Below are 26,936 nucleotides of genomic sequence, written 5' to 3'. Positions count from 1 at the left end.
GCCAGTTTCTTTTTATTTTACGTTTATTTTTTTCATAACTCAGCGTCATCTCATCTGGCATAGTAGTGTGCTGTAATACTTGGCTAGAAAATAGCCATAGGAGAATACAAACGTCTTAATTACGCCTACAGTAGCGTTATATATATTTGATTTCTGGTTGATCTGCTGGTGGCTGTACTTGCTGCAGTGCATCTACTATCAAATTGGGAGCAATTTGGAGTCAGACTTGCGACCACTGTGTTTTAGTGACGCACATATCCATCGCAAAGACCGAAGTGGGAAAATTTATTAGGGCCCGGGGTTGTATTTCAACTAGGCACAGTCTGCCATTTCCTTTTTTATTTTACGTTTATTTTTTTCATAACTCAGCGTCATCTCATCTGGCATAGTAGTGTGCTGTAATACTTGGCTAGAAAATAGCCATAGCAATAGGATAGCATCGTTTGGTTTTAAAAACTAAAAAACAAAAAAAAAAAAAAAAAAAGTTAAAAAAAAAATACAAGTTATAACTCTCATTTTCAAAATGTTTAACCCGAGGGCTAGGGGTAGAGGACGAGGGCGGGGACGTGGGCGTCCAACTACTGCAGGGGTCAGAGGCCGTGGTCCTGGGCGGGGTGAGACACCACCTGCTTATGAGGGAGCAGGGGAACGCCGCAGAGCTACACTCCCTAGGTTCATGTCTGAAGTTACTGGGACTCGTGGTAGAGCACTGTTGAGGCCAGAACAGTGCGAACAGGTGATGTCGTGGATTGCCGACAATGCTTCGAGCAATTTGTCCACCAGTCAGTCTTCCACGCAGTCCACCCATGTCACCGAAATCGGCACTCCTCCAGCTCCTGCACCTCAGCCTCCTCCCCCCCAGTCTGCCCCCTCCCAGCAAAATTTGCCATTTGAACCGGCATACTCTGAGGAACTGTTTTCTGGACCCTTCCCACAGTCACAAACCACTTGTCCGGTTGCTGATGAGCAATTTTCCGATGCCCAGGTTTTCCACCAGTCGCAGTCTGTGGGTGATGATGACCTTGTTGACGTAGTGGAAGAAGTGTGTAAAGAGGTGTCCGACGATGAGGAGACACGGTTGTCAGACAGTGGGGAAGTTGTTGTCAGGGCAGGAAGTCCGAGGGGGGAGCAGACTGAGGGATCGGAGGATGATGAGGTGACAGACCCAAGCTGGGTTGAGAGGCCGGGTGAACACAGTGCTTCTGAGACGGAGGAGAGTCCTCGACCAGAACAGGTTGGAAGAGGCAGTGGTGGGGCCAGACGGAGAGGCAGGGCCAGAGCTGGTGCATCAGCGCCAAATGTGTCAACTAGTGAAGCTCCCGTGGTGAGGGCTCCTGCGGCGAGGGCTAGATTTTCAGAAGTCTGGAGGTTCTTTAAGGAAACACCGGATGACCGACGGACTGTGGTGTGCCACATTTGCCAAACCAGGATCAGCAGGGGTTCCACCACTACTAGCTTAACTACCACCAGTATGCGCAGGCATATGAATGCTAAACACCCCACTCAGTGGCAACAAGCGCGTTCACCTCCGGCCGTGCACACCACTGCTCCTTCCCCTGTGTCAGCTGATAGTCAGCCCCCTGCCCAGGACCCTGCCACAAAAACCCCATCGTCACCTCCACGATCCTCCACAGCATCCACCAGCGTTCAGCTCTCCATACCCCAGACGCTGGAGCGGAAACGCAAATATAGTGCAACCCACCCGCACGCCCAAGCCCTTAATGTGCACATTTCCAGATTGCTAAGCCTGGAGATGCTGCCCTATAGGCTAGTAGAGACCGAGGCCTTTCGCAGCCTCATGGCGGCGGCCGCCCCTCGGTATTCGGTCCCCAGCCGCCACTACTTTTCCCGATGTGCCGTCCCAGCCCTGCACCAGCACGTGTCAGACAACATAATCCGTGCCCTGACCAACGCCGTTTCTGACAAGGTCCACCTGACCACGGACACGTGGACGAGTGCTGCCGGGCAGGGCCACTATATATCTCTGACGGCACATTGGGTTAACTTGGTGGAGGCTGGGACCGAGTGTGACCCTGCGGCTGGTCATATACTGCTGACGCCGAAGATTGCGGGGCCTACCTCGGTCCAGGTGTTTGAGGCCTACTATGCTTCCTCCTCCTCCCACCCCTCCTCCACCTCCTCCTCCGAACGACCATCCGTGGGCATGGCGCCATCAGTCGGTAGCTCTAGGCACAGCAGCAGTGCCGTCGCTAAGCGACAGCAGGCGGTGCTCAAACTGCTGAGCCTAGGCGATAAAAGGCACACCGCCCAAGAACTATTACAGGGCATCACGGCGCAGACTGATCTGTGGCTGGCACCGCTGAACCTGAAGCCAGGCATGGTTGTGTGTGACAACGGCCGTAACCTGGTGGCGGCTCTGCAACTCGGCAGACTGACACATGTGCCATGCCTGGCCCATGTGTTAAATCTGATAGTTCAGCGTTTCCTCAAGACATACCCCAATCTGTCTCACGAAGGTGCGCCGCATCTGTGCGCATTTCAGGAAGTCCAGCACAGATGCTGCCACTCTCAGGGCAGCGCAGCGCCGCCTCCAACTGCCCGCTCACCGACTGTTGTGCGACGTGCCCACGAGGTGGAATTCAACACTGACCATGTTATCCAGAGTTTACCAGCAGCGCCGAGCGATTGTAGACTGCCAGATGTCAACTTCCACCAGAACTGGTAGTCAGGTCAGTCAGCTTCCTCAAGTCTACAATGAGGAGTGGACGTGGATGTCTGATATCTGTCAGGTGCTGAGTAACTTTGAGGAGTCAACACAGATGGTCAGTGGCGATGCCGCCATCATCAGCCTCACCATCCCGCTGCTTGGCCTGTTGAAAAACTCTCTGGTCAGCATGAAGTCGGAAGCTTTGCGCTCCTCACAAGAGACAGGGGAAGAAGATTCCCTTGTTGATAGCCAAAGCACCCTTAGGTCTGTTTCTCAGCGCATATCGGAGGAGGTGGAGGTGGAGGAGGATGAGGAGGAAGAGGAGGAGAATGTTGGCGAGACACAAGAGGGGACCATTGTTGAGTCCTACACTGTTGAGCGTGTATGGGCAGAAGAAGAGGAGTTGGAGGAGTTGGAGGAGGAGGAAATGGACAGTCAGGCCAGTGAGGGGAGTGAATTCTTACGCGTTGGTACTCTGGCGCATATGGCAGATTTCATGCTAGGCTGCCTATCCCGTGACCCTCGCGTTCAAAGAATTTATTCCAGCACCGATTACTGGGTGTTCACTCTCCTGGACCCACGGTACAAGCAAAATCTTTCCACTCTCATCCCTGGAGAGGAAAGGAGTGTGAGAATGCATGAATACCAGCAGGCCCTGGTGCACAAGCTGAAACAGTATTTCCCTTCTGACAGCGCTAGCGGCAGAGTGCGTAGTTCTGCGGGACAAGTAGTGAGGGAGAGTAGGCGAGCAGGCAGCTTGTCCAGCACTGGCAAGGGTACGCTTTACAAGGCTTTTGCCAGCTTTATGTCACCCCAGCAAGACACTGTCACCTGTCCCCAGTCTCGGCAGAGTAGGGCTGATCTTTACAGAAAGATGGTGAGGGAGTACGTAGCTGACCATACCATCGTCCTAAATGATCACACAGCTCCCTACAACTACTGGGTTTCAAAGCTGGACATGTGGCACGAACTGGCGCTCTACGCCTTGGAGGTTCTTGCCTGCCCTGCCGCTAGCGTCTTGTCAGAGCGGGTTTTCAGTGCAGCTGGTGGCATCATCACCGATAAGCGTACACGCCTGTCGACTGACAGCGCTGACAGGCTGACGCTTATCAAGATGAATAAAGCATGGATTTCTCCTAATTTCAAATCTCCAGCAGGTGAAGGAAGCTCAACCTGAATAATTTATCCACTCCTCCTCCTCCTCATTTTCCTCCTTCTCCTCCTCTTTCTACAGTAAAGCAGAGGAAACTGGCTGTTTTTTGACAGGGCCCACTGGCTCTAGGTATAGTACTTTATGCATTTAATTTTTCTGGAGGGCCACCGACACGGTCCTCTGTTTTAAACAATTTTTGGGAGTGCCACATACAGGCACTCAATCTATTCAATTTTTCTGGAGGGCCACCTTTCCGGTCCTCTGTTTTAAACAATTTTTTGGGACTGCCACATACAGGCACTCAATCTATTCCATTTTTCTGGAGGGCCACCTACCTGCTCCTCTGGTTTAAAAACTTTTTTGGACTGCCACATACAGGGACTCAATCTATTCCATTTTTCTGGAGGGCCACCTACCTGCTCCTCTGGTTTGAAAAATTTTTTGGACTGCCACATACAGTCACTATCCAAATTGAATTGTCTCCATAGCAGCCTCCACACGTTGTCTCCATTGCTACCTCCAAAAGTCGTCCATATAGCTGCCTCCATACATCGTCCCTTTATCAAACGAGGTTTGTCAGGCCGAAATTTGGGTTGTTTTCATGGATTCCACATCAAAGTTGTTAACTTTGTCGCCACCCTGCTGTGTTATCCACAAAATACACTGGCAAACTTTTACCATTTACGGATATTATTTCAGCGCTTCTTGCGCATCTGTTTACATTCCCCTCACCCGCCATATCCTAAACTTATAAGAACGCTACTACACTTGATCTTATACAGAAGGTTCTTAGAAGTGCTGTTTGGGGAGTAGCCTAGAGACAGGGGCTTGGATTGGCGAAAGCTCGCCTGGCAGCGGAGCGCCAGCTCCATGCGCATCATGCGCTTCTTGCGCATCTGTTTACATTCCCCTCACCCGCCATATCCCAAACTTATAAGAACGCTACTACACTTAACTTGGTGCAGGCTGGGACCGAGTCTGACCCTGGGGCTGGTCATATACTGCCGACGCAGAGGATTGCGGGGCCTACCTCGGTCCAGGTCTCAAAGGCCTACTATACCTCCAAATCCTCCCACCCCTCCTCCACCTCCTCCTCCTCCGAATTACCATCCGTGGGCATGGCGCCATCAGTCGGTAGCTCTAGGCACAGCAGCAGTGCCGTTGCTAAGCGACAGCAGGCGGTGCTCAAACTGCTGAGCCTAGGTGATAAAAGGCACACCGCCCAAGAGCTATTGCAGGGCATTCCACATCAAACTTGTTAACTTTGTCGCCACCCTGCTGTGTAAGCCACAAAATATACTGGAAAACTTTTTTCATTTACGGATATTATTTCAGCGCTTCTTGCGCAGATGTGTACATTCCCCTCACCCGCCATATCCCAAACTTATAAGAACGCTACTACACTTGATCTTATCCGAAAGGTTCTTAGAAGTGCTGTTTGGGGAGTAGCCTAGAGACAGGGGCTTGGATTGGCGAAAGCTCGCCTGGCAGCGGAGCGCCAGCTCCATGCCAAGAACCAACTAACATAGTTTTAACTGCAGCACCTTTAATCTACTACTAGTTCACTGCCTCCATACATCGTCCCCTTATCAAACGAGCTGTGTCAGGCAGAATTTTGGATTGTTTTTATGGCTTCCATGTTAACTTTGTCGCCACCCTGCTGTGTAATCCACAAAATATACTGGCAAACTTTTATCATGTACCAATATTATTTGAGCGCTTCTTGCTCACCTCCTTTGGTTCCTCTCTGCTACCCATTGGTTTGAAGCCTGAGTCCATTTAGGGTATGTCGCCATGCCACTCTCTAGCCTTCCGCTGCTGCCGCTGCCTCTGCATGCCGTCCCCTATAGTGTCAGGGTCAATTATTGGATGTTTTAGATGCTATCTAGCTTCATTCTGTCACTCTGTCATGGCCATGCTGTTGGCCATAATTTTGGCATAATGGTGCATTTAAGCAGCCTCAGAGGCATCCATGCATGCTGCCCCTGCTGTTTCCTGTCCATTTCCGTGGTGTTTCCATCCTTTTCTGAGGTTCCCAGGTGTTTGGCCAAGCTTCCCTGTGCAGAGCCTTGGTCCCCTTGAAAAATGCTCGAGTCTCCCATTGACTTCAATGGGGCTCGTTACTCGAAACGAGCACTCGAGCATCGGGAAAAGTTCGTCTCGAATAACGAGTACCCGAGCATTTTAGTGCTCGCTCATCTCTACTGTTTACCCATTTTCTACATATTTTATAGTTTGTATGTCATTCCTCTTGTGTTCCTTTCTTGTGTGATACATTTTAAAACAGGTTGTGGTGGTTTACATGGATGGCATACACAGTAACAACACAATAAATATAGCCATAAGGCTGCATTCACACGATCTTATAAATTTACACGTTCTGTATATTTCTGGCGTATTGTGCCGTATATACGTGCCGTTTTTACCCGTATGCGCACGTATTGCACCAAATCCCTACCTTGTCCGTATAAAATACGTTTGGCCAGCAAATAATGACAAATGATGACAGAAGCTTGCCCATCCCCAAATTTGGTCACCTGACCGGCCCAGACTCCATTTTGACTTTTCTGAGAGCGAGGTTTAGTCTCCATTGCTGCTTCTGGTTCTGGTTTCTGGCACTTCTTGTCTTTTGCTATGGCGTACAATCCCACAGACGATCTGCTCCTGGACTGGGTTGTACTGCGCTTTCTCCGAAGGTGTTCTGCAATGCGTGAGGAGGAGCGGCACTCGACTAGGCGATTTTGGGTTCATCCCATTGTTGCTGAGCGCCCTAGGAGGGGTCACTTCATGAACTTGTACGCTGACCTGTGCCAGCATCCAGACAAGTTTCACAACTACGTTCGGATGACTGTGACTTCATTTGATCGTCTTTTGGCGGACCTGCGATCGGGGCTCCAGTTTCTGGGTACCAACATGAGGCGATCTGTGACACCAGAGGAACGGCTCATCGTGACACTGCGGTAAGTTTTTTCAAGTATATACATTTCATTATTTCAAGTTGGACAGTCTCTTTAAATATTAAATGTATTTTTTTTTTTAGGTTTCTTGCCACTGGGAACTTGTTTGCTTCACTGCATTATGAGTTCCTGCTGGGCGTTTCCACCATTTCAATGATCGTGAGATCGACCTGTGAAGTGATATGGAAGCGACTTAGACCTGCGGTCATGCATGTGCCAACTGCTGAAGACTGGATCCGGATTTCTGATGGTTTCCTGGACTCAGCACAGTTTCCAAATTGCATCGGGGCGCTGGATGGGAAACACATACGTGTGAAGAAGCTGGCTCACTCAGGGTCCCAATTCTTCAATGATAAACAATATTTTTCAGTGGTTTTGTTGGCTTTGGTTGACAGTGACTACAAGTTTATAATTGTTGATATTGGGACCTATGGAAGTTCTGCGGATGCAGCGGTCTTCAGGGCTTCCAGAATGGGTGAACGACTTCGCTCCAACCAGCTGACCCTGCCTGAGCCGAGATGTCTACCTGGATCTACTGGACCTCCTGCACCATTTGTTATCATCGCTGATGAAGGCTTTGGACTTTCCCGTCATGTGCTGCGGCCATTCCCGCGGCGTGGTTTGGGGTGGTACAGGGCACATGGCTGCAGGGGTGATACAGGGCACATGGCTGCAGGGGTGATACAGGGCACATGGCTGCAGGGGTGATACAGGGCACATGACTGCAGGGGTGATACAGGCCACATGGCTGCAGGGGTGATACAGGCTACATGGAGGCTGGGATTATGCATTACAAATGTCTGCAGGGGAAGGTCATGCGCATGGCTGCAGGGATCTGCAGGGGTGGGGTATGCACATGGCTGCAGGGTAGGGTAATTAACTTACCAAGAGATGCACGTTCCCGGGTACTGCTAGTAGCCCATTCGTCCGGCAACATTATTGCTGTAATCTCCTCCCACTTTTTGTGCTTGAGGGCATGGTCGTGGAAGCCTTCCATCCTCTTATCCCATAGGATAGGGTGCGCTTGCACCAGAGCCAGAAGCCTCTCCATCTGCACATAAGCCATGTTGCTTCTGACTCCCAGGAAAGTCCTCCCCTCCCATAGTTCCTGGTATTCCTAGATACAGAACGAATATACGGCAGCATACGGTGGCTACAACGTATGACACCCGTATTTTATACGTTCCCATAGACTTCAATGGGGCATACGGCCGCAAGAACGTGAAAAAATAGGACATGCTCTATCTTTTTATACGGCTCACATACGGTGCGGTAGGGTACGGTGACAAATAGGGCAATTCTTTGTATCACCGTATCTCCCATAGGAATGAATGGTAGCGTATTCTGGACGAATATACGCCTGTATATAGTCATTAAAAAAGTTTGTCATCATGGCTAAGCTGCTGAACCGCAGAAATGAATATTAGGCATTCAGGGTCTGTCTTAGTTAGCTGTGGTCCAGCTCATAGCAGATATCCTGAGATAGTGAGAGGTTTCTAAGATGAGAAAATCTCTTTCCTTCAATGTTTTATACCTATGTCTTTGGACCACTTCTTTTTTTCAGGGAGACATGTCCAGAAACTAAAGTTGAAAATAGGTTTTAACCTTTTCACGACCTGGCCTTTTTTTGTTTTTTTCATTTTCATTTTTCACTCCCCACCTTTATTTTTACATGTAAAGAGCTCTATGATGGCTTATTTTCTGCGTAACAAATTGCACTTCATAGTGATGGTATTTACCATTGAATGACATGTCTACTTTATTCTTTGGGTCGCTACGATTACGTGGATACCCAATTTATATAAGTTTTTTAATGTTTTCATACATTTACAAAAATTAAAACCTCCTGTAGAAAAATCATTTTTTTGATTTTGCCATCCTCTGGCACCAATAACTTTTTCATAATTCGGTTTACGGAGCTGTGGGTGGTGTCATTTTGTGCGACTTTTGATGACCTTTACAATGATATCATTTTTAGGACTGTACGACCTTTGATCACTTTTTATTGATCTTTTTATATTTTTCAAAATGGCAAAAAAGTGCCATTTTTTTACTTTGGACGCTATTTTCTGTTAAGGGGTTAAACGCAGTAAAAAACCATTATTATATTTTGATAGATTGGGCATTTTTGGATGCGGTGATATCTAATGTGTTTATGATTTTTACTGTTTATTTATATTTTATATCAGTTCTAGGGAAAGGGGGGTGATTTGAATTTTTAGGTTTTTTTATTCTAATTTTTTTAAACTTTTTTTATTTTTACTATTTTTCAGACTCCCTAGGGTACCTTAACCCAAGGTTTTCTGATCGATCTTATTATACAGTATGGCAGCATAGCACATTGTAATGAAAGGGTTGACACAAAGCAACGACGGATCGCCACTGCCCGATGACGTCACGGGGAGTGGCGATCCTCGGCAAGATAGCGGCGCCCATAAGACACCATCTATTTGAAGCCGTTGGCTAGCACTGATCGCGGGTGTTACTGGTAAGTCTTTGCTGCAATATGCAGCAAAGACTTACCGGCTACGGAGAGGGCTCAGCCCATGAGCCCTCTCCATGCACCGGGACCCTACACGCACCTTACTGCTACAGTGCTAATGGTTAATGGTATCTAAAGAAGTACAGTCTAAGGCCTCATGCAGAGGAACATAAGGAGGACCACGATCTGGTCACACAATTTGCACCACGCTGTCTCACCGCACCGTGACTAAACACGGGAAAATATAGGACATGTTCTATATTTTGCCATATTACAGTGATGAAAATGGAGACTCTGGTTAATCCGTTCATATGAATGAGGCCTAATACTGGTGTGTGCTCCCTCTGTCAGGATCTGTTCTTCTTTTAGCATTTTATGCACTTGTTTTTACAGAATAAGGTTTTCTAAATTATGCAAATGAGCCTGAGGGGCTCCAGGTTCTATGGATATAAAGGGAGCCTGGAGCCTCTTAGGTTCATTTGCATAATTTTAAAGGCCCTTTTTTCATAAAAACAAGGGCTTACAGAGTTAAAAGAAGAGTGAATCCTTCCAGATGGGCACACCCCTTCATGTAAGTGTGCTTGGTTTACAATCCTTCTTCCTGGTGGTAGGGACAATATGGGGGTCATTTACTAAGGGCCCAATTCACGTTTTCCCGACGTGTTACCCGAAAATTTCCGATTTGCGCCGATTTCCCCTGAATTGCCCCGGATTTTGGCGCACGCGATCGGATTGTGGCGCATTGGCGTTGCACGAGATGGAAATCGGGGCGTGGCCAAACGAAAACCCGACGGATTCGGAAAAACCGCCGCATTTAAAAAAAAAAAAATGTGTCGCGGAGCTTGCACTTACCTTCACTCAGCCTGGCTCGGTGTATTCCAGTGCATTCCGGGGAACTTCAGCGCAGCAGCGCCACCTGGTGGACGTCGGAGGAACTGCCTGAATAAATCCCGGCCGGACCCGAATCCAGTGCAGAGAACGCGCCGCTGGATCACGAATGGACCGGGTAAGTAAATCTGCCCCTATATGTCAGAAAACTGATATATAAGCTTTGATATATCCCCTTATTGAGTCTGATTTCATACAGAAGCATACAAATGGCTGCAAGATACAGTTCAGAGATGTGCCAATCAAAGCCGTAATACAGTGCAAAAGGTGTGATTCAAGACTATACAGAATGTAAACTGTTCATACAACGTAACTTACTCATGAGTAGACGTATTGGACATCCATTTTCTATAAAGTTCATTTGCCAGATCAAGGCAATCTTTTAATCCAAGAAAACAGGCAGTCTTAAAAATATCATCAATTCCTGTGCTTAAAGAAAAGGCAAAAACAAACTGTGTTCATACAAAAATTAAATAAGAGCATTATTTCACCTTAATGTGCATTGTATAGTCCTCTGATCAAAGTAATAATTTCTTCAATACCAATCTCTTAAACATAACAAAGCGGGAAGTGTTGTAAAGCAAATTGCAATAATTGCAGCACTTTTTAGAATTCTTTAATGCATCTGGCAGTTAACAGGTTAAAGGTATAGTCTTTTTTTCAATAAAGAAATTGAGAAATCAAGAAATAAAGAAATCAATGTTACCAAGTACTTACTGAACAAAAATATCATCTGCAGTTTCTTCAAAATTTTGACGAAGGATACTTGCGTAGTGTTGAAAAATTGGGTTTATTCTTTTCAAAATATATTTCTATGGAAAAATACACTTGTATTAAGGGCATTTTCAATTTTACTTATTGTCTATTGTAAATTAGATTGGATACGGGAGTGAACCTTCTCAACACAATATTCACTCTTTGTTTCATTGCAGAAAACTGGTAAGATCAAAAAAGTTATTTTTTTGCTCATTACTGTAGACCCTGCCCCATCTTGATAGAAAAAAAACTGAATGTAGATGTAGATATAAACAGAAATATCACATGGTCATAAGTATTCAGTATTGAGAAGAAGCTGCCTTTGAGCCAGTACAGCCATGAGTCTTCTTGGGAATGATGCAACAAGTTTTTCACATGGATTTGGGGATCCTCTGCCTCTTCCTTGCAGATTTTCTCCAGTTCCCCAGGTTGGAACGTTGGTAAACATTGGTGAAGCCATTTTCAAGTCTCTCCAGAGATGCACAAGAATATTCACAGAGTTGTCATTGTCTTGTTGGAAGGTGAGTCTTCGGCACCATTTTGAGGCCCAGAGCACTCTGGAAGAGGTTTTCATACACAATGGGGCAGATTTATCAAGCTGTCTGAAAGTCAGAATATTTCTAGTTGCCCATGGAAACCAATCGCAGCTCCCCTTTAAAATATTCATGTGCACTGGTAAAATGAAAGGTGAGCTGTGATTGGTTGCCATGGGAAACTAGGAATATTCTGATTTTCAGACAGCTTGATAAATCTGCCCCAATATCTCTGTACTTGACTGCATTCCTCTTTCCTTCAATTGTAACCAGTCATCCTGTCCCTGCAGCTGAAAAACACCCCCATAGCATGATGCTGCCACCACCATGTTTCACTGTTGGGTTTGTATTTAGCAGGTGATGAGCAGTGCCCGGTTTTCTCCACACATACCGCTTAGAATTTATACCAAAAAGTTCAATCTTCATCCCATCAGACCAGAAAATTACAAATGCAGCTTTTATATGTCTTGCACTGAGAAGAGGCTTCTGTCAGCTCACTCTGCCATAAAGTCCCGACTGGTTGTGGCTGCAGTGATAGGTGACTTTGTGGAATTTTCTCCCATCTCCCTACTGCATCTTTGGAGTTCAGCAACAGTGATCTTGGGGTTCTTTTTTTACCTCTGTCGCCAAGGCTCTTCTCTCATGATTGCCTAGTTTGGCTGGATGGCCAGGTCGAGGAAAGATTTTTTTGTAACTTTGGCAAAATCTATTCCTTGCCACAATTCTGTCTCTGCGCTCCTTTAGCAGTTCCTTAGACCTCATGATTCTCATGTATTCTGACATGCACTGGGAGCTGTGAGGTCTTATAGACAGCTGTGAGCTTTTCCTAATAAAGTCCAATCAGTTTAACCTAACACAGCTGGACTCCAATGAAGGAGAAGAACCATCTCAATTAGGATCAGCATGTGAAATAAATATCACAGTAAAGAGTCTGAATACTTATGGCCATGTGATATTTCAGTTTTTCTTGTTAGCAAAAATATCTACATTTCTGTTTTATTTCTGTCAAGATTGGGTGCAGAGAGTCTGATTACTTTCCGTACCCACTATAGAGACAGGAACATGCTTCTGTTTCAGCATGTTTTAGTAAAGATGTGACATGACTTGGAGCTGTGGTTAAAAGGCAAGAAATGACAAAATGGGGGCATTTGAAAAATATAACATTGATTCAAAGAGATATTTTCCTCTTAGAACTTATATTTCATAGTTTGATAGAATAAACTGAACTTATCATTTACAAAACAAATTTTAAATTACATTTACTCTTGAAAGTGACCTTTTGATTCATAAAAAATGGCACAATGAAGGCATTGTATACAAATAACGTGTCCTCCAATTCTCCGTCAGCTCTTCCCCAATAACTTCTAATGCATAGTTCATAACTGCGTTAGGTTTTCGGTAATTTCAATAAGTTATTGTGTTCCAGAACCAGATGTGAGCTAGCCCTAAAACCAGATTTATCATCATGTCTCTACCAGATTTTTGGACTAATTTCCATCTTAAATGCTGTGCGCTACCTTTATTGAGGGTTTTAGACCATTTTCTGGACATTTTCCGAATTTGTCTGAAAAAGTCTAATCGGGCACCTGAAAATTCAGTGTCTGACCTAAACTACACCAACTAATAGCTGGTCTAAACAACCCTGGGTACATTATCTAGCATGATAAGACTGAAGAGTCTGCATTGGTCCATTCCCCCTCTTTTCTTGAATGAACTAGCTGAGAGCTACAGGAGCGTTTTACACTACCATAGCATAGTGTACTAGTTTTAGAAGCTGTCACAGAAATGAGAAGGGTATAGAGTCAAAGGAAACATGTTACAAAGCATATTACAAAGCCTATTACAAAGTATAATATTAAAATAAAGGGATAAAATCTTAAACTCTACCCAATAATAACAAAGTATACAAAATACTTAAAGGGGTATTCCCATCTGGCCATTCACATTTAAATTAAATTTATTTGCCATATGTAAACATTTCTTCAATTGGATATTATTAAATAAAATGTTCCTGTGTGAAGATAATTTCTCATAAATGTAGTCATGCTGTCCCTTAGAAACGAGATAGCTTCCTCAGATACGACCACCTCACATTTTGGCAGCGGTGGCCAGACATGCGCCATTGGGTCCTGCCTGACCACCTGGATTCAGCAATCATTACCACAGGACGTCTGTAGGAAATGCAGTAACTCCCAGACATTTCATATACAAAAACTTTTTGTTTCTTTGTGCAATCACTCCAGCAGAGGTGGCGGTATCCATGGACACAGTCTTGTTTCTTGGGGAATTCTGCACCAGATGAAATTATCTTCACACAGGAACATTTTTTCTAATAACATCTAATTAAAGAAATGTTTCTATATGGCAGATTAATGAAACTGAATGTGAATGCCCAAATGGGAATACCCCTTTAAAAATAATTAAAAACACCCATAACACAGTCATGTCTCTGGGTCACAGAATATAAACATACAAACTCAGACACAAGATATATTAATAAAATAAAAACTATGCATAGATTACATGAAAACAAAAATATTCTATTTACAAGAAAAAGTTTATTGAATCCAGATGGCATATATATATATATATATATATATATATATATATATATATATATATTAATATATGCAAATAGCAAAAATAGGAATCGATTAATTGAAGTCATAATGACAATAATAAAATATGTAACTTATTAAATCGATAACTGGAAGTGCCAAGTACAGGGGCATTTTGCATATAGAATGATATAACATACATCTAAAGGAGATCTACTATCAAAATCAAGCATTTACCAGGACATTTACATTTACTCATGATCCAGGCTCTGTGACTGTTGCAATCTTCTTGTATTTGTTATCTATAGGCTTCTTCCTTCTAAAATCAACTGCAATTACTTTGCAGGAACATTTACGCTCCCACTGTGTGACATTCCAGCAGGCAGAGGGAAGGAGAAGTGATGAGAAAGGGGGTGGTGAGACATTCACCTGCACAGTGTAACAGCCTGTGAAGTACGGTGCCTTTCAGGCTCATAAACCTATAGGGGGTCATTTACTAAGGGCCCGATTTGCGTTTTCCCGACGTGTTACCCGAATATTTCCGATTTGCGGCGATTGTACCTGAATTGCCCCAGGATTTTGGCGCACGCGATCGGATTGTGGCGCATCGGCGCTGGCATGCACGCGACGGAAATCGGGGGCGTGGCCGAACGAAAACGAACGACGTATTCGGAAAAACCGCCGCATTTAATAACCGAAAATGTGTCGCTTGGGAAGCGCTTACCCTCACCTGGTCCAGCGCGTTCAGATGATTTTCAGCGCAGCAGCGCCACCTGGTGGACGGCGGAGGAACTACCTTCATAAATCCCGTCCGGACAGGAATCTTGTTCAGAGAACGCGCCGCTGGATCGCGAATGGGCCGGGTAAGTAAATCTGCCCCATAATTTTAAAAGTTGATTTTAAATGGAAGGAGGCTATGGATAAATATAAGAAAATTACCACAGTCACAGTGCCTGGATCTATCAGTGTCGCTGGTTTAACATGGATTTTGATAGTAGATTCCTTTACGTTTATTCATGTGGAAGATCAACCATAGATACTAGAATCTATTACAATGGGTAATTCAGTGGAGATGATCAGTCCTGCTTAACATTGCCTTTAATGGTTCTAGACATCACTGCAGACAATAATGCATGCTCTTATTTATAGGATTAATCATTATTAATACCTTTATTAGTGGAAAAGAATGATATGTAACCAGTGACTTTTTATAGTTATTTAGATGTTTCAAAACTCTATACCACACCAGGATTTCCATCTCGGTCTCCAGATATCTTGTTAAATTGAGAGTTGTTTCATAGTCCATGTAACCAGCGCTAAAGATAAAAATAATACCAGACCAATTAAAGCACAGCAAAAATAATAAAATAATAAAAATAGAAGCTAATGAGCAATAATCTGAGGTTTCCATGGTTACTGAATATATTATATTTACACCTGAATATAAACTTAGTCCTGGGAAACTATATGTTCATCCATATTTACAAAGGGAAGAAACTGTAAGGGGCCTCAGTGCCATAGAAGGTTAAAAGATTCTTCTACCACATAAAAACCTGTATAGGCGGTCCCCTACTTAAGAAGACCCGACTTACAGATGACCCCTAGTTACAAACGGACCTCTGGATGTTGGTAATTTACTGTACTTTTGCTTTAGGCTATAGTTAACAACTGTAACAGTTATTAAAGGTGTCTACAATGAAGGTTTATTGTTTATCCTGGTTCTTATGACAATCCAACATTTTTAAATCCAATTGTCACAGAGACCAAAAAAAATTTGTCTGGAGCTACAATTATAAAATATACAGTTCTGACTTACATACAAATTCAACTTAAGAACAAACCTACACAACCTATCCTGTGCGTAATCTGGGGACCGCCTGTATTATTAATTACATATGATATAGTTGTGGGACCCTGTAGAAAAATTTAACTGTGCCCCAAATGTTTTTTCCCAGATTGAGATGTAAAGACGCTGTCCTTTACTGTTTTAGTCATTTCTATGCACTCATTTTAACCTCATAATAGATTATGGGTGCAGCATAGGCCAGACAATTTCAGCTTTTACAGTGACTTACTCTGGGACAGCCCAAGCCTTTTAGGACTGTGGCCCCGAGTTAAATGACAAGTGAGGGGCATGGCCTTGTTAGCCCCGCTCACCTCATCCCCAGACTACAGCTCCTGCTCACATTGCCCAGTGCACAGAGAGGAAGGATGAAGAGTACCCAGACTTCAGCATCCTGCTGACAACACAGTTTTCCCCTCACAGCATTGCTTCACAGGGCCAGTACAGGAAAAAAGGTTAATGCGGATTTATACGCTTGAAGCTTTTTTTCAAGGAGTTTAGCAGGCATTTTCTCTGATAAATTGTATTAAGAAATACATTTGTTGAGAGATGCAGAGTAAACACTTTATCATAGCATTCATGATAAATAGGAATGTTATTGTGCATGGACAAAGACAAAGAGTTTCTGTTAGTCTTTTACCTTCTTGTTCCTGGGCCTTAAAGAGAACCTGTCATCACAGATTACTCCATTAGAGCAGCACTAGTACCTTATGCAGCCTGCAATTTTCTTTCTCAGCATGTCTTCCTTATTGGCCGGCATGTAGCAGAGGCGGAAAATGAGACTTGTATTCTTTATGCTAATAAGCATTACATAGTCATGGTGACGGGCAGCTGAGAAAAAAAAATCAAGCTGTCCTACCTCCCTGTGCCTCCAACACTTTGACTGGCTGGCTATGCAGAACGCCTACGCATGCGCCATATATTGTATTCCAGCGCACTCACACTACATGGATACATTCTGGACAGCTTATGCGATACACGGAACACTGTTATCACAGCTTTGTATAGCGAGAAGGGGAAATGTATCCCGATGTACTGCAAGTGCAGTGGCATACAAGACATACATGTCCAGGAGAAAGGGTCTCTTTTCAATGATTTTCTATTAATGGTCTCACTCATTTTATCCAATATCACTATTACTCAAACCTTTACTACAAAGGAAAAAATTGTATGATAAAAGAAAAATTGAGACAACCCCTTATTATAGTTCTGATATTTAAAAAAATATATACCAAATTACATTTGTCATCAAATTTAAAGGGATTGACCAGTTTCAGCAAAGTCTCTATTATTTGAATAATAAAAAGGTACAACTTTCTCCAAAATACTTTGTCATGTTTTTTCTCTCTAGAGCTCTGCTTGCTGTTATTCCATAGGAAGTGCCATTGGCGGCTTCCATTATATAAAAATCAGTCCACGGTCATGTAATGTCACATTGCAGGTAGTAATCGTAGCTGTGTGATATGATGAGCCGTGCCCCTGTGTGACATCAACTGACCAGGGATCAGTTTTCATATATAGAGTGACAGCAAGCAAAGATCTAGAAAACCATGAGGAAATGACATAGAAATTATATTGAAAAATCGTATTTAACTTTTCCTAAAACTGGAAAAACCCTTTACAGAAATGGATGTGTGTACTAATGAGCTATGGGACATTGGTGTAAAACAAACAGTCATTTACAAGGCCTAACGTATTCATACTTACTTTGCCAATGTAAATGCATCATCCATGATTTGGACCCTATTAATAACTGGTACGGGCTGCACATAAATGAAACAAGATGTAAGTGGAAGCAGATGAGATTAATATCAAATAATATTGTTATACAGTACACACCCCTTTCCAGAGCTTCCCATTTCTTACCAAATTGATAGTGGTAAAAAGTATGGAAAGACATGTAATGGTGTAATGGTCACTAACATTTGAATATATTTTGCATAAACTGTACAAGTGAATATACGAAACTTCAAAATATATAAAGGCAGACATAAATACTTCATACTTCACATTTCATATTTTTTTGCTGCTACCCTCCACTTTATAAACTGTTAGCTAACTGTGAAAACTATGCTGAATTGAACTTGGTCTCCTAGCTATACAAGTTATACAATTTTCCTTGTCAATTCTTTACTGTTTTCTAGATCTCTGCTTGCTGTCATCCTATAGAAAGCTTCTTTGTTTACTTCCAGTGGACATAATGGGGCTTATGCAAAAAGCATATGTGACTCACTAAATAATCAGGAACATGCATGCACAAAGCAAACTGTACTGAACAAAGTCTATGCCGTCACTGGTACTTATTTTTCACAAAAGCTGTGCAGACAGACCATTAGAAATCCCTACTGTCAATAGAATTCTTTATTTCTAAAATTTTAAGGGCCTCCAAATCCGTTTCTTTGCTGAAAGGTTTTGACGTTGGGTTATATTTTTCTGGTCTTTGTCACAGGAATATGGAGAATGACATAAAATATAATAACAACAAAGAAAAACCACAGTGCATAGAAATCAGTGGCCAAAAACAAATACCTGAATATCTTCTTCAAGCTTCTTTGCTATGCTGTTCCAATTTTTGACATCATAATTTGTTTTGTAATAACCAGTGACATTGATATTTAATAAAATCCATTCATCATCTCTTATAATCTTCATTTCTGGGACATTTTCTGAGAATGAAGAAATAAAACTGGATTTTGAATGTCAATGTGTCAAATTGTGTTGTTTTAGTAGCAAAAGTGAATTGTAAAGGAAACTGGATTTATACACGCAGAATAGAGCAGCCCTGCTGTGCTCTCTATGGTAATACATGTGGCCAGCTCCGGACACACATGTAATATTATTGACCTTTCAGGACCTGTAACATGAGTTGTCGGCAGGTCCTGTTAGTGAAGCACTGCTGAGAGAGCACCGCTGAGGGCACATGTGTGAGGTAAGTGGTAAGTGTTTTCAGTGTGTCTGCCTTTCTGTGCGTTTGCTGTTTCTGTCAACACTACTACTGCACCTATTCTACACTAAACCATAGCACAACACTACTACACCTATCCTACACTACAGTATAGCAAAGCACTACTACACAGAACTCATTACTATTACTCCCATCCTGTATATATGGGCACGGCTCAGGACTACTACTCTTATTCTCTATATATGGACCCAGCTCAGAATTACTACTCCTATCCTGTATATATGAGCACAGGTTAGTACTACTACTCCTATCCTGTATATATGAGCACAGCTTAGTACTACTACTCATATCCTATATATATGGGCAAAGTTCAGTACTCCCTATCATATATATATATATATATGGGCCCGTTCTATTACCCTCATACTGTATATATGGGCACAGCTTAGTACTACTACCCCTATGGGCACATCGCAGTACTACTACTTCTATCCTGTTTATATGGGTACATCACAGTACTACTACTCGCATCCTGAATATATGGGCACAGCTGAGTACTATTACCCGTATCCTGTATATATTGGCACAGCTCAGTACTATTAGCCCTATCCTGTATATACTGGCACAGACCAGTACTATTACCCCTATCCTGTATATTTTGGCACAGCTTAGTACTATTACCCCTATCCTGCATATATTGGCACAGAACAGTATTACTACTACTACTAGCGCATGTGTAGTATATATGAAAAACGCACCATAGGTCACAGCGTATTACAGATGACTTAAGCGTATTACAACACAGGTAACAGATGATAATATATATTTTGAAACGTATAATAACAATTGTAGGAAAACTGATCCTCTGCCAGAAGGTAAATAACCCATTTTAAAGCATCTACCAGACCAGCCAATCCTCAAAACCTCATATACTTATGCTGGACGCGTTTCGAAGTATGAACTTCTTATTCAGCTGGAAGAATGAAATGGCATTTATTTTATTTTGGCTGCTGAAGAAGTTTCTACTTCGAAACATCTCCAGCATTCGTATATGTACTTTTGAGGATTGTCCGGTCAACTAAATGCTTTAACCCCTTAAGGACGCAGGGTTTTTCGCCTCATTTCTCGCTCTCCAACTTCAAAAATCCATAACTTTTTCATTTTTCCGTGTACAGACCTGTGTGAGGGCTTATTTTGTGCGTAACAAATTTTACTTTCCCGTAATGTTATTTATTTTAACATGCCGTGTACTGCGAAGCTGAAAAAAAATTCCAAATGTGGAAAAATTGAAAAAAAACCGCACGTGCGTCACGTTCTTGTGGGCTCAGTTTTTACGACTTTCACTCTTCGCTCCAAATAACACGCCTACTTTATTCTTTGGTTCGGTGCGATCGCGGTGATACCAAATTTATACAGGTTTTATTGTGTTTTAATACATTTTCAAAAATTAAACGAATGTGTACAAAAAAGAAAAAAAATTTTTTGCCATCTTCTGACGCTAATAACTTTTTCATACTTTGGCGCACGGAAATGTGTGAGGGGTCATTTTTTGCGAAATGAGGCGACGTTTTCATTGCTACCGTTTTGAGGTCTGTGCGACATTTTGATCATTTTTTATTTCATTTTTTATGTTATGTAAAAAGGTGTAAAAGTCGCATTTCGGACATTTGGGCGCCATTTCCCGCCTCGGAGGTCACCGCCGGCCGTAACCGTTTTTATATTTTGATAGATCGGGCATTTTGGGACGCGGCGATACCTAATATGTCTGTGATTTTTACTGTTTGTTATGTTTTATATCCGTTCTAGGGAAAGGGGGGTGATTTGAACTTTTAATATTTTATTAATTTTTTTTATTTTTTAAACTTTTTTTTTTCTTTTTTTTTTCACTATCTTTTAGACCATCTAGGGTACATTAACCCTAGATGGTCAGATCGCTGCTACCATATACTGCAATACTTCTGTATTGCAATATATGGCATTTTTGCAGCACATTCATTACAATGAGCCACTGGCTCATTGTAACGAATATGCAGCTGCCAGATAGCCTCGTGTCAAGAGAAGACACGAGGCTACCATGGCAACTGATCGCCACCCCCCGATGACGTTCGGGGGCGTGGCGATCAAAAAAAAGATGGCGGCGCCCACGCGCCGCCGTCTTTTAAACGCCGCCTGCGACTTTGCAGGCGGCGTTTAGGGGGTTAATAGCCGCGATCGGTGCAAGCACCGACCGCGGTTATTAGCGGTGGGGGTTTTATGCATTTTGCAAAAACCCCCACCTTTGTATGAAGAGGACTCAGCCCGTGAGCCCTCTTCATACACTCCTTATACCTCTGCGCCGTAGAGCTACGGCGCAGAGCGTTAAGGAGTTAAAAAGAGACCACATTACAAAAGGACCCTGTGAATTTGGTAAAAACACCAAAGGGTGCAAGTATGGACTAGTGCTAACATATGGGGGCACATTTACTAAGGGTCCGGCGGACGCATTTCCATCGAGTTTTGCAATTTTTTCCCGATTTGCCCTGAATTGCCCCGGGTTTTTGGTGCACGCGAACGGATTGTGGTGCATTGGCGCCGGCTTGCATGCGACACAAATCAGGGGGCTGGACATCGAACAACCTGACTGATTCAGACAAACCGCAGAATTTAAAACCAAATTGTGTCGCAGAATCAGCACTCACATGCACCGGAAAGAAGAAGGTGAACTCCGGTGGACCTCAGCAGGGGAAGCGACACATGCAGGAAATTGGACGCACAATCTTAGTGAATCGCGGCAGCTCTGAATCCTTGTCGGACATCCCGGATTGGCGGCGTCAACGGAATGGGTAAGTAAATGTGCCCCGTGGTGTGCCCCATTCAAATCATCCATGCTGTGATCTATGATGCGTCTACCTTTTACACTTCCCATCGCACAACCGATATATCAATCATTTACTCCGTGACACCAGAGTGTCAGTGATTACTTCTTTTCGGGGGACTTCGTCTGGTCAGTAAGTGCACTTACTTTGATTTCTAGAAGATTATTTCTAGAGACTATTTTATGTCATCATTAGGAACTTTGTTTGGTTGCATCAGTAACTAAATTTATTGATGACCAGCAGTTTTGGAGATATATGCTATAATTTAACCAAACCAATGAGTTGTTATATTAGGTGCGACTGAGGATAGTGATGTACTGAATGTAATGTATTGATATACACTGGTATGTTTTATGCGTGTTATAGGTGTATATATACCGAAAATTTTATACATATATTTATATTATTACTTTTTTTCCAGTTAAATAAAATATTTTGATTGCTGTTCACTTGTGAAAGCACTTTACTCTTTATAACACATCTATTAAATTTCATTTAAATTAATATAATGTCATTGGTATAAGCCACAAAAGCTTATTGTGGTAAGATTTTATAAAAATAGAAATATTAAGCGTAAAAGTAATTTTGTGAAAAAATCTTCCTCTTCATTTAAGTCAATAATTAGCGTTTAATAATACAGGTTCATCTAATAAGTGCCGTTCCACACTTGCGAGTGTGATGCGATGAACTCACATCACACTCACAGCGTGTGCTGCCGGGATCTCCTGGCCCGAACACTACAAACCGGGACTGAACTCAGCGTGTCAGTTCAGTCCAGGTTTGCAGCGTTCGGGCCGGGAGATCCCGGCAGCACACGCTGTGAGTGTGGAATGGGCCTTGTACAGGTACACAGGGTTTAAAGTGATCAACCAATTTACCTATAGCATTACAATTCAATGCCAAAAAGTAACTCATAGAAATTAAGAACACTTACTTACTTGTTTTAGTATCCAGCCATATTGATGGCTGGAGGACTCCATTTTTCATCCAAGAAATAGGAATAATCCATGTATGGCTGTATTAGAAATGTATAGCAATAAACTTCTTTGAATATGTTAGTGAAAAAATATAAATATAATATAAGTATATACATGAACATTTATTAGTCGATTGAAGTGGCTGTGGCATTGGAAAAGCATTGTTACCCTTTTTCTGTGACTGTGGATCATGTGGTCCTTCTGGAGCTCAATTTTAATCCATTGTATCAAACTGGTCTATAAATCCAGGTGAAGATGCTATACATCGAATGGCAGCATGGTTGGTATATAATCATGATACTGCAGGTGATAGGCGGGGGTGCCAGTAGTTAAACCCCCACAACTGTGATATTAAAGGGCTTTTTCAAGAATATGAAAATTCCCCAGGAGGTCGAAACTGGGGTAAGAACAAAACACATACTTCTCCTACTCCAGCTTCTGGTTCCCACATCACTCTGGCCCTTCTTGGTTCTGGAGGGGGGGGGGAGGGGGTCATAGGATCTGCTTCATTCACTGACAGACGTCGTCGGACACAGGACGCCGCTTTCATATGTGTTGTCAACTCGTCTGAGGAGGCCGCTGATGAAGCAAGTCCCATGCGTCCCTTTACCCTGGAACTTCCAGAACTACTAAAGTGGGATAACTATGTGTTTTTTTCCTTACACCTACCCCCATAGGGATTTTGCATATTTATGGAGCACCCCTTTAATGACCCTTCCTAAGGACATTTCTCTTTTGGGTAATTATGTTCTCTGGTTTCTTTTTGTGAAATATAAACATGTACACTCTAACTAAAAAAAATATAGAAACTACTACTGTACTAAACTTAATTTGATCTATACTCAAGTGTTGTAATGTTGACACATGTCTATAGCATTAGTAGTATTTTTCAGTGGGTAATAGTAATGCTATTTTGTATACAATGAACATACTTGGAATCACTGGTGAGATTGTCGTGACTGCCCATCTTCAACACTCCTTGACTTAGCATTCCAGTAGATGTGTTGAGTGTTACAAGGGGTATGCCTTTTTTCCATGTCCAGGAATCCATGATGTTTTTCAATGGCCTTGGTAATTTAACTTCATCCTGCTCTTCTATAAACTTAGAAAATGAGCCATGTTGTTGTTTGTATCAACAATGGTTAATCTCAATATTATATGACCGTTCACCATATGTCAACAAGAGCCAAAGTCTTATGACAGCTTCTTACCCATCATTTTTTTATAACATGTATTCACACATTTTGTGTATGAAAAAAGTGTACAGCCCCTTTTTTCTGCTACACTATTTTATATACATAAGGCAATAGGAAACCTTCAATATAAAATTCAACAGAAGCCAAATGTCCTATGTGGTAATAGTACAAAATATGTCCATAATGTATTGTTTGAATTCCTCCTTCCTCTAATAATTATATTATATTTATGGGGTCAGATGTCAGCCATGAACCACCTGTTCTAGTAGCATCATAATTTGCAAATCCACTTAATTACACTTTAAGACCCAGGCATGATCTGTTAAAAAAACCTTGGTCTGGCACCCAGTGGGCCATGGAGTTTAACGGACTCAGTGAGGAGTTTGTCTATGCATAAAGTGTGGCCCTTATCTACTCTCAGACCAATATGTCCTGTGCAGGGGATCAAACAAAAGATCCATTGGTATTTAAAGCAGGGTGCCTGGTCTAGCTTTTTTCCCATCAAAAGTGCACAAAGGTACTTCAGACAGATGACATTAAATATTTCTATATAACTTGGACATAACCCATAGTTATGAGTCCCCGCTAACTGTATGGGATCAAATTATTTAGCATTTCTATCAAACCTCAGTGTTAAAATCATATCCCATAACCCCCCTGAGTTTAGGCATAGTATAAGCTAACTGGATGGGATTAAATTATTTAGCATTTCTTCCAGACTTCAGGGCTCTAGTCAGATCACATAATCGCCCCCCCCCCCCCCCCTGCCTGATTTTAGGCATAGTATCCACACTTTTGGCATTAGGTGATAGAGAATGAGATAACCAGTCAATTGAAGATGGTCGATAATTTTCAAGAATTTTTGTTAAAGAGTCATTTGTTTTTATAACAATTGACTTACAAAATGTACCCCACTGAGGGGTGGTACAGCTCAGCATATGAACTTCCCTTTTTAAGTGATGTCCCAAGCTGGTAGGAAAATTCATAAAGTATAAAATATTGGGATAGTTTTTATCCCTTTTTATTTTATAACTGTTTAGGTATGTATTGTATGTATGTTCTTGTAACCATTTTTTTATCTTACAAATGTACGTGTATGTTTGCACTGCACTTACATGTATTGAATCTTTAAAACTAAAAGCATACTAAAGTACACTAAAGTAGCACACTGAGTGCTAGGGCTAACATTAGAATTTCGCTTATAGTTGCCATCTTAAATAGGAGAGCAGGCCTTTCAGTACTAGATTGTTAGGCTTTCTAGCGTAAGTGCACCCTGTTACATGGCCTGAGAGTGGGGGTTCATCGCAGCCTCCATTTGGAGAATCTTGGGTATAATAAAGCAGGGCACTTACTCAAAGGCAATGTGGTAATTTTCTTATATTTGTTATCTATTACCTTCTACAATCATCTTTCAATCAAAAAATGATGCCAATGAATTATGCTAGTGCTAGGGGGGAATTGCCAGAGCCCCTCCATGCTGTAGCTTCACTGGCTGCAACACTGTGCAGAAGCACTTCTCCCCTCCCACTGTGTGCTGCTGTGAGATTACAGCAGGTAGAAAGACAGAGTGCTGAGGGAACAGGGAGCAGGGTGAGACATGCTCCTGTACAATATAACAGCCTGTGAATCTATAGCACTGAGGGGCTCTGGTAATGTCTCTCAAAAGCCCTTATGGCTCATTAGTATTATTTTAAAAGTTGATTTTAGAATGGATGAGGCCATGGATAACAAATATAATAAGATTGCCATAGTCACATTGCCTGGAATAAGTGCCCCTGATTGCTTGATGGTAGATGTCCTTTGTTTTTGGCAGTATTTAGTGGTGAAATAAACTAAAAAGTGAAGGCTGCCAGATGCATAAGTCCATTTTGTGTGTCCAATTATCAGGCCATACAGTTCCCCTTTCTGTTTTACTGATGCTATGTATTGGCTTATATTATAGACAATGTATGCAATACAAATCTTATAGCAGAAAAATGCTATTATAAATCAGGACCACTACATGACATTGTAAGATCATTTTCATTATAATAGCTAAAAGTGTTTGTAATTAAAGGGGTTGGCCACTCTTTAACATAAATTGCCTATGTGCCTTTACTGCCTTAATAATATTACCTGAATGTTCACCAACTGAGTCATCATCCCTGATGCTTCCTTTAGTGCTGTGTGCAGAATCTGTGCGGGATCTTTGATTATGTCTGTTCACTGATAAATAGGAGGTACTTGCAGCAGGAGATTATGACTCATCCTGCTCCACACTCCCATCTCCCTGTGTCTGTCAGTGAGACGGACAGAGAGAAAAAAATGGACGGACCGAAGGTGTGAGAAACAGGAAGTTATGTATATGTGCATAGAGCAGCACATAAGTAAAGGTACAGGTACAAATACATGCAGAGGCCTGTCTAATAGAAGAGATTTATTAAAAAGTGCCTAACCCCTTCAAATTGCTTTAAGTTTTTAATGCTTTTACTAATACTACTGTATTGGGGTTTTCCTAATAGAGGATATATATCTTTCTACTACACATTGGCCCACGTTTATTAAAATGACTGCACCACTTTTGTGTCGTGGCTGCACTTTGTCGGACAAGACAAAAGAAAGGACACCTAAAGGGGAGTGTTAGTGCTTAATATGAGTTTGCGGCACATTTATTACTGACGTGTACCACAATTCTGCAGCATGAACAAAGTGCCCAAAATTCGTGTAGAACGTGCAGTAGTTTTGATAAATGTGGGCCAATGTATATTTTGAGAAATAGGTGAGGTTAGTGAGGGCAAAGTAGAAAGTTTGTGCCCAAGGGGAAATATTATACTTTTTTATTGTCTTCTAAATTGTGTATAGGCAATATTGGTAAGTAGGAATGTATTGTACCTCTTCTCTCTTTAGGGGACTAGACAACCCTGTCTTGACCAAACTGATCAAAAGGCCACACATATTTTCTTTGGAAAAACCCATTAAGTGCATGTTTTCTGTCATTTCGTATGCAACACAATTGGAGGCGGTATCATCATGTTGTCTGGTTTTGTCTAATTTTTTCAATTTTTTTTTGTCCGGGACAAGATGTCTCAAAATGTAGTACAAGAAACCAGACAGTGGGGTGATACATACATACAGTGTGATGCCTGATATGAGTTAGTACATGTAAATAACCAAAAGTAAATATTT

At 42.3% G+C, this 26,936-nt stretch overlaps 1 protein-coding gene across 1 annotated transcript in view; it reads right to left on the bottom strand.

The window, feature by feature from the left end:
• LVRN (laeverin) overlaps positions 1 to 26,936 on the bottom strand; it is a 91,867-nt gene that overhangs the window by 5,273 nt on the left and 59,658 nt on the right. The window contains exons 10-16 of the mRNA XM_072140970.1: positions 23,508 to 23,677; positions 22,537 to 22,613; positions 18,368 to 18,504; positions 17,546 to 17,601; positions 15,164 to 15,311; positions 10,866 to 10,960; positions 10,467 to 10,577 (exon numbers count right to left, since the gene is read on the bottom strand). Of these exons, the coding sequence (XP_071997071.1) occupies positions 10,467 to 10,577; positions 10,866 to 10,960; positions 15,164 to 15,311; positions 17,546 to 17,601; positions 18,368 to 18,504; positions 22,537 to 22,613; positions 23,508 to 23,677 (794 nt within the window). The remainder of the gene's footprint in view (positions 1 to 10,466; positions 10,578 to 10,865; positions 10,961 to 15,163; positions 15,312 to 17,545; positions 17,602 to 18,367; positions 18,505 to 22,536; positions 22,614 to 23,507; positions 23,678 to 26,936) is intronic.

The sequence above is a fragment of the Engystomops pustulosus genome, chromosome 1 (genome assembly GCF_040894005.1).
Source record: "Engystomops pustulosus chromosome 1, aEngPut4.maternal, whole genome shotgun sequence".
NCBI lineage: Eukaryota > Metazoa > Chordata > Amphibia > Anura > Leptodactylidae > Engystomops > Engystomops pustulosus.
The sequence above is the reverse complement of the archived record's forward strand: the minus strand, read 5'-3'. Positions and strand labels throughout refer to the sequence as shown.